The 9159-nt window shown below is 26.6% G+C and overlaps 1 protein-coding gene across 1 annotated transcript in view; it reads left to right on the top strand.

Moving 5' to 3' along the window:
• Positions 1 to 1286: 1286 nt before the first annotated feature.
• Positions 1287 to 9159, top strand: part of LOC145842339 (uncharacterized) — a 30647-nt gene continuing 22774 nt past the window's right edge. Inside the window, exons 1-8 of the mRNA XM_082949765.1 lie at positions 1287 to 1348; positions 1861 to 2002; positions 2308 to 2465; positions 3660 to 3749; positions 3979 to 4543; positions 4862 to 5153; positions 7579 to 7751; positions 8442 to 9118. Coding sequence (XP_082805891.1) covers positions 1322 to 1348; positions 1861 to 2002; positions 2308 to 2465; positions 3660 to 3749; positions 3979 to 4543; positions 4862 to 5153; positions 7579 to 7751; positions 8442 to 9118 — 2124 coding nt within the window. The 5' untranslated portion in view covers positions 1287 to 1321. The remainder of the gene's footprint in view (positions 1349 to 1860; positions 2003 to 2307; positions 2466 to 3659; positions 3750 to 3978; positions 4544 to 4861; positions 5154 to 7578; positions 7752 to 8441; positions 9119 to 9159) is intronic.

Raw genomic sequence — 9159 nt, 5'->3', positions numbered from 1 at the left:
ATTCTATAAAAACTGGCTTGTAGTTTGTACTTAAAGCTTTCATATAAAAGCCAAAGCTAATTTTTGCAAAAAAAGAGTTTTACCCCCTGTGGTCTTAAATTGTAAGGTTAGGTTAGATAAGAAATAACTCTTACATAAAATAAAATAAACTATTAACAATTTTATTAATTGTAAAAAAAAGTTTTACTGTATCATTTCAATAGTTTATAATATTAAACATTTTTCTACCTTAAATCTTATTGTTATAATAAAATTGGACAGAAAAAATGTTTATTATAAATTCTTGGAAAATTTCTAAAACACCAGCAGCCGTCTTATTGTGGTCACATTAAAATTATATAAAAAGACAACAAGTAGAATTTAAATTAATTTCATAATATGAGTAGTTTTATATCAAGTTCAACTAAGGTATTAAAGCAAATTATTTATTTGTTTTATATGTCTAATATTGTACTTAATTGGGGCTTTTAAAAAATTTTCAAAATTTTAGATGATTTGAAGAAACTTTCACCTTGGCATCAACTAATTTTCTGATACCACCACAGTGCAAAATGTATAGGATGAAAATGATTTGAAAGTTTTAAGCTGATTTTTTTACATGTGGCCAATTATCACACAAATACATTGTGAACAATCTAAAACGATTTTAAAAAAGTTATATGTTGGCATTTCTTGATTTTATGTAACTTTTATCACTTATTGAAAGTTTTCTTGAACTTCCATTTTTTTCAAAAAACAAGAATGTTTCTTTCCTTCTAGAAGTTAATGTATATATTTTTTTTATTAATAGAACTATTAACATATACTTTGTTTATTTTCTTATTCTTTTGTAGACTTGACATTGTTTAGTTTGTTATACAATGAAACAACCCAAGAATATTACTAAATATATTATAACTGTTCAAAATATAGTTTTAATTGTTTGCTAACAAAAGATCCTAGTGAAGTAACTTCACTGGAATAAAATAAAAACAAATTATACAGTAATCTTCCTTTATTCTACCAACATATGTTTCTGTGTGTCAACAAATCAACACACTTCAACTGGGTTGTTAATAGGAAAGATAACTCTATCTTATCTTTCCTATTAACAACCCAGTTGAAGTGTGTTGATTCGTTGACACACAGAAACATATGTTGGTAGAATAAAGGAAGATTACTGTATAATTTGTTTTTAAATATATTATAGTAAGTTATTTTTAGGTCATAAAAATTATATAATTATTGCAATTAAAGTTTTATTGTTTGTAGTCTAGTTTTTTAATTAAAACAAAATTCAGGTGGTTTTTTAATTGATTTTAAGTAAATGTGAATTTCAAAAATGTTTGGAAGAAAACAGCATCAATATGTTAGTTTATTTTTAATATCATTTTTATGTAGTAAGATATATTTATTGTATACAAAACCAAAACATTTACAATTTTTAAAAGAAGACATATAGTATGTGGACACCATTTAAAGCAAACAAAATTTTAAGTTTGAAAAGTAAACTGTTTAAATTAAACTTACTTTAACACTTGTTCCTAGTTTAAGTAATTATTTAAATATAAGATATATTTTAAATAAAAAATTAAAGTTTTTTATCTAATAAGTTATTTTAAGAGTTATTTAAGATTTATAACCATTATTTAATTTTTTTCAATTAAAACTCAAAAAGTTTAATCAAAGTGTTCTTTCATCATAAGATAGTTAGTGATACTTCTTCTTATACTTACCTTATTTTAGTACACTTTTGATTATTTTAGAACCCAAGATTAATCTAATTCCATTTAAAAGTTTCACAAATACTCATAAACTAGTCTAATAAAATGCAAAGTAACATTATTTATTTTTTGTTTCTATTTTAAGTATTTTTATAAGAAAGCCGATCAAGAATGGGATGCTATCATGAACATAGAGAAAAGCAAGAAGAATTTGTTTGATTCGACAATAATTGAAGACAATTCACCTAAAGAAAACCTGTTCGAATCAACAATTGAAGAATGCAGTAAACAAACAGAAGGTATTCAAATTCATGCAACTTATCAGACACATTATTTTGTTATTAATCTTAAATGTTTTAATGTTCAAGCTATGATTTCTATGCTTAATTTTTACACATATACTTGACCTTTAATAAGTAGTTATACATTTGTGTACAAGTTTTATTATAAATTTTTTAACTAAAATTATAACCAATGCAAAACTTATCAAATACTTTACTTAATATACTGTTTTATACTTTCAAGCCTTTTTGTATGCCTATTTTTTTTTGCAATTATACCCATTAATAAATATGAGCCATTAATTAGATTTTACGATTTTTAGCTTTGGCAAATGACAACTCTAAAGATTTGTTTGCATCCAGCATGGAGGAAAACACTTGTGAAAGTTTTTCAAAACCTGCAGATTCTGATAAGAATGGTGAGAAGTTGTTTGATTCTGAAAAACTGACAAAAGATACGTATGGTTCAATTGATAATTCTGTGAGTTTTTAGGTTTAAAAAGTTTTCAATCATAATAATTATTTTGAATTGTTTAGTGTAATGTATGTAAGAGCTTTATTTGTTTAAAACTATTGTAAATTATATATTTTTTTTTGTTTTGTAACTTTTTTGATTAAAGTGTTTTAATTTCTGGATGATTTATACTTAAGGATTAATGAGAGTCTACCTTATTTTTCTGAAGCTGATGTTATTTTATAGATTTTAATCTTACCTATCAGGCAATTTAAACTGATAGTTAATGTTTTTTGTTACTGTTGAAATATAAGGAATAAAAGTTATTTATTGGGTTCCTTATAGAAAAAGGAAACTAAACAGGTAAAGAATACAATAAAAAAAAGTTTTTACTTTTATTTTTAAGTAGTTATTTTAAAATTTTCATTGTAAGTGTTATACTAATTTTCAAAACTTTTTAAACAAAATAATATTTAGTTGCAAAAAGAAAAGTTTTCTAATTTCTAAAGTAAATTCTAACACTTCAAATATCTTAAATTTTTTAAGGAGTGATTGCTGAAAATTTAAGGTCTCTAGCTTAGATATCAAATCAAAAACATTTAAAAAATGCTTAAACATCCAAGAAAATTAATTTAAAAAGTCTATAATTAACATGAAATAACTAGAATTTTCGTAGTCTATAAAAACTAAAGATAAGTCTATAATTTAAGCTTTCATACAATAGCTTATAATTTTTGTGGAATAAAACTTTTACCACCTATACCTTTAATCTCCTTAAGTTTAGTTATAACTTTATATTACTGTAATATTGCTAAAAGTATTAGTAAAGGTATCTAAAATAAAACTAAAAGTGCTTAATGAGATTGTGAGATTTGCCATAAAGTTAGTGGTATGAAACAAATAATAAAAATTTTACTTTACCTTGTTTTAAAAGGGTTTTAAGTCCATACAAAATATTTAAAAAATTATTTTGTAGTATAACATTTGTGTGAAATAGAAGTTATATAGTTTTTATTTTTAATGTATTTAAACTAATAAGCTTATTCTTCAAAAATTAAAAAAAAATAAGTATCTATAAATATTTTTTCTAACCTCTTGAATAAATAATCTTTAGTATAGTCAATTTTTTTATGCAACAGTTTATACACTGAACTAATAAAACTTTGATAACAAAATATGTTTTAGCATTTAGAAATTATGGTATTTTATTAAATATGGCAGGTGAAAAAGTTTGAACAACTTTCGACAAAAGTTTCCAGTGTAACTGAATCAAAAGTCATACCTGAAAATAACAACTGTCCTTGTTTTGAGGTAAGGTATTTTTTAACAACTTTAAAAACTAGTTTTAATTTCTGCTTTAGTTTATATATTTTGTATTTATAACTATTTAATTTAAACAAATAGTTTTAAGATTTTTTGCTGTTAAAAAGAGTAATTTTTTATTTTCGTGGCCTATTTTATAAGCAACTAATTTATAACAACAAAGTGCATTAGAGTTTGGTAAGATTAGAAATAACAAATAAATTTAATTTTTTACCAGGAAAGCTATAAAAAGAATACAAGTGCTATTTCCAGTTTCAAACCAAACGAAACATCTTTTGATGCAGTAAAAGACAAATCAGTTGAAGAAGTTCTGTCTCAGTTGGAAGAAATCAGCTTATGCATAACATCGAGAAATCCTGATAGAACTAGCACAATTTCAACAAATTTTACAGAAAATCAAACTGAAAAACAAAATGACTTAGAAACGCCAGTAAAAGTAGAATATATTGTTGTAAACACTAGTGGTGCGAGTAGTTATGAACCGGTTGCTCTTCCAAATGAAATGAAAATTCCAACTTTTCAAGAATTAAGTACAAATGATGCAAAAAAAAGCAGTGGTTCTATATGCAAAGCACAAAACCAAGATGTCAAAGCAAAAGATGAACAATTTTCTGATGGACCACTGCCCTTGTGTTCTAATGTCAAAACAAAAAATATAGAAACTAATGAAATGAAACAGCTTACTTCTATTTGCAAAACACAAGCAGATGAATGCAAAAAGCCAAAAAGTCCTGTCCCTATACTAAATGATAAACCTTTAAAAGTTGAATGCTGCATAATTGGTTAGTTTGTATTTGTAATTACTTAATATAAAGTTTTTTGTAACTTTGTAGTACATTTTGTTTATATGTTATTAACATAATATTAAGTTTTAATTAGATATATTGAAAACATAATAAACTTAAAAAGTACTAGATTACAAGACTGTATTGTTTTAAATTTTATCACAAATTTTACTTATTAGTTTAAGTACATCTATTATTACACTCAGTCAAATTTAAATAAAAAACTTGTATTTTTATGACGCTTTTTATTTATTTGCTTGGTTTTAAGTATATAATTTATTTTGAAATTGATATTCAAAGTATATTTTTAAACAGAAAAAGAGCAACCTAACAATCATGTTGAAGCAGTTGAAACACAACCCACTAACAACATCAACACAAATAATATCAAAACGATCAATAATTTAGTCACCAACGCAAACACAAACAATGTAACAGACCGCAACAAAAAGTTCACTTTCAAGCCCAAGGTGAGAAGCAAGGTGTTCAAGAAGCTGAAGCCGAACGAGAGCTCGGACTTCTTCAGGGAGGACTTCCGGACGAGGAAGAAGAGCATGGTGGCGAAGAAGCAGGTGTTCGGAAAGAAGCTCCTCCCTTACTATAACAGGTTGGAATTTAAAATAAGATAACCATAAGTACTATTATAGGAAGGTTTTTGTGCATATTTATATACCATTTGCAACTTAATATCAACAGATTATTCATTTTGTTTTTTATATTTTATTACAAAAAGTTTTTCTAAATTGTGATAAGCTTTGTGTAATAAAATATAAAAAACAAAATGAATAATCTATTGATATTAAGTTGCAAATGGTATATAAAAAGATAACCATAGTTTTGAATATTTTAAGATATTGTTAATAGTGCTGCAAGTGTATTTTTCTTAAGGTTTGTTTTATGAGAATCTTTATGAGTTGAAAATTTTACACATAAATACCTAATATGGTAAAGAAGAAACTATTTCCTTACTATAACAAGTAACATTTTAAATTAAGATAATATTTTTGACATCTTGAAATATTGTTAATAGTACTGCAAGTGTTATTTTGCAATGTAACATTGGTTTCTATCATTTTAACTTAAACACTCTAATTCGGCTTGCAATCAACTGTAATTTTTAATTCTCTAAGCAGTTATCACTTCAACAGTATTCCTAACTGCAATTGTTTTGTTTTTTTAATCATTTGTTTAAACTTTTGTAAATATGTTTTTAAATACTATGAATAGTACTGATAGTGTTATTAATACATATAAGTTACAGTTGTATTTTTGTAAGTTTTAAAACTGATGGGTTAATTAAAAAAAAATCTTTCTTACTACACTGTTTTTTTTTTATTATGTAACAATTGTTTTGATTATATTGATAATGCAGATATAACTGCAATATACATTTGTTTTTTTGTTGTTAAGGTTTTGTTTCATGGATATCTTTAATATTTTTAACATAGGGTATTTATACAGCCATAGCTTTAAAAAAATTACAATGTATGTTACTGTTAGTAGTACTATTATTGAAGTTACTTCGATCTGTGTTTTTAAATTTTTTAGTTTTACAAACTAATTAAAAATTCATCTTACTACATCATATATTATTTGTTTTTACACAACATTAGTCTGTATCATTTTAGTTACTGTATTTAAGCTTACATTTGACTGTTTTTAATTTAAGTTTTAAACTTAAACTAAAGTGATTGATTTTTAAAACTAAATCACAATTAATTTTAACTGATTTGATTTTAATTTACATTCGAATGAAAAACTTTTAATTTTAACGTTTGAAGTTATTTAGGATTCAACTTAGTACATAAAACACAATTTAAAGAAGTAAATTTTTAAATTTTAATCTGTATGCATACTCGATCATTTCAGATAGAATTCTTTGCACACTACACTATTTAGAATAACATTTTTACAATACAACATTTTTTGGTTCATCTATATTTATCTTAATAAAATAATCGCATTTTGTCAATTATAGCTTCAAGTAAAAGTTTCAGTTGCCCCTCAAAAGTTATTTTGTTTATTGGTATGTTATGAGGCTAATAACGTTGTTTGTGCTTTCAAATATTTTTTCTATGCTGTGATTTTCTAAGTTAGTTGTTTGAACAAATTCAGTTTTTTTTCTGTAGTTATTCACTGTAGTTTATTTTTAAAATAGTCAAATGAAATTTTAATAGATTCTTCATGACTTAGGTTGTTGTATTTTAACAAAATAAAAAAAGTTTGTTATAAGTTTTCGTATGTCAATAGTTTTTAATTGTCTACTAAAATTTTTGTTTAAAATTAAAAGAAGAAAGTAACACTACAAGTATAATAAAAACAAAGAAATAAATGTCAAAATTTATAACTAATAAAAGTTTTTTAACACATTTAGCGTGTCAGTAGTTCTAGATCAGGGTTTCCCAAACTTTTTTGCTAATGGCCCCCTTTAAAGAGTTTGAAAAAGTTATGGCCCCCTTCAACATATAGATTACTCATAAACTACGATGAAATACCCATTAGACCTTTTTTTTTTGCTCTTTATCTGAAACTCAAGAATATCTAGTGTAAGTTTCTAAACTGCCATAAAATACACATAAGACCTTTTTTTTTTGTTCTTCATCTGCAACTCAAGAATATCTAGTGTAAGTTTCAAGTTATGGCCTCATGGCCCCCCTGTGGCTCCTTTACTGCTCATGCCCCCCCTCTTCCCCCTTTGCTGCTCATGGCCCCCTGAGTATCTGTCATGGCCCCCTAGGGGGCCACTTGGCCCACTTTGGGAAACCCTGTTCTAGATGCTTTCCTGTGAAATAAGTATTTAATTAAAATTTGATAAAGAATATTAAACAGATAGTTGTATAATATTATAAATTTAAATATTTTTTTAAAACTTACATTTGAAACTAGTTCTAGATTATCTGCTTAACTTCTATAGTATACTTAATTAACTATAGTTTCGAAAAATAAGTATACAACATAACAAATCTTCTTGTAAGACTGTAGTAAACTGTTTTTAAATTAAAAAAAATCATACAATATTACAAATATTACAGTAACAAGGATTCGAGTTTCCTGAAAAGAGACGCTTCGTTCAGGAGAAAGATCAGGATGACTCCTGATAAGAAATCTGCGAATAAAAACAGCATTACAAACAAAAACATACTGGACACAGTTCAGAGACGAAGAAAGAAGAGAAAGTTACAGAGGGCTGTCAGAGTCACTAAAGGTGATTTTATCAACTGTATAATGTCTAATTTGATATATATTTATGAGAATGTTTGCTGTTTTGAGACTAAACATAACTTAAGGTGTTTTTCATTTTAACTTCTGTTTATAAATCGACACCACAACAAATGAACATAACTTTAAGTTTGCGCTTTTTTAAGTGCTTTTTTTATCTTATATTCTGTTTATAAATTAACACCAAACTATTTTATGTTTTTATTCAAATCCATTTAAACTACTAATAACGATTAATCATTTATTTCTATAATACAAAGTCTTAATGACTTAAGTTCTTATAAATACTTTACAAACTTACTTTTCAAATCAAACTAGGTTTATATTGATAGTCTGTGAAAAAATTGTATTGCTGTAAATCCTCTATTAACAAAAAAAAAACAGTTAAAATTTGTTTAATTTTATATCATAAGCTTTTGGCCGACAAAGACTTCATAGTTAATTTATATCTTAATTCCTTTAAATAAGTTTTAAAATAAACAAAAATTTCAATGTTTGTTATTTAATGTTGTACTACAAAAAAAAAACTTTTACTATTTTATTTTTATCATACCTTTTTTATTTTTCTGCTAAACTAAATTTATGATTACTTTATTTCTAGTTTCTTAAGTTATTCAATACTCAACAAAAATTAACCGAACGAATTTGTAATATTTCTCAGAATCGTTTCTTTCAGACCAGAACCTTTCTTCCTTCGTAAACGAGCCCCACCCCTCGACCAGACCCCACAACATTTTCCTAAAGAAACCATCAAATGAACCCAGAAAGTTACCGGACCCCGTGATATGCTCCACCCCAATTTACAACAACTATTTGCAAAAGAAACCCCATAAAGACGACCCCATCAAAAAGTTCCCAGACCCTGTGATATGTTCCACCCCGATTTACAACAACCATTTACAAAAAAATCACCAACAAGGGGACCCCAGCAAAATTACCGACCCCTTCGTTTCCTCCACCCCAATTTACAACCCCTTCCTGAAGTTAAAGTTCAAACCTGACTTATTTCAAGCTCCGATAAAGTTCTCGCCGGTGGAAAAGGCGGGAAAATTCGAACACGTGACTCCGAATGACAAAACGGTCGATTTCGTGCCTGCACCTGTTGTCGGCGGTGGGAAGCGCTTGTTTGGGAAGCAGAACCAGGTCGTTGGGTTCGATAAGAAAATTGATCAAGTTAAAAATGAAGCGGGAGTTTTGGAGGTGTGCATCCCGCACGATAAATATAAAGAATTAGGATTACCAGATGTTGCGGATGGAAAGCAGCAGTTGGAGCTTCGCGGTATGGATCCTTCTCAGCAGGAACTGATTCCTTTGAACAGCTTGCCCCAACAACAACCGAATCCGCAAATCGAAGTGAGTTGTGTAAAAAATAAATGAAGGTTTTGTAGAATAAT

The sequence above is a fragment of the Thalia democratica genome, chromosome 8 (genome assembly GCF_965202585.1).
Source record: "Thalia democratica chromosome 8, ktThaDemo2.hap1.1, whole genome shotgun sequence".
NCBI lineage: Eukaryota > Metazoa > Chordata > Thaliacea > Salpida > Salpidae > Thalia > Thalia democratica.
Note: the sequence above shows the minus strand (reverse complement) of the source record. Positions and strands in the feature narration are given on the sequence as shown.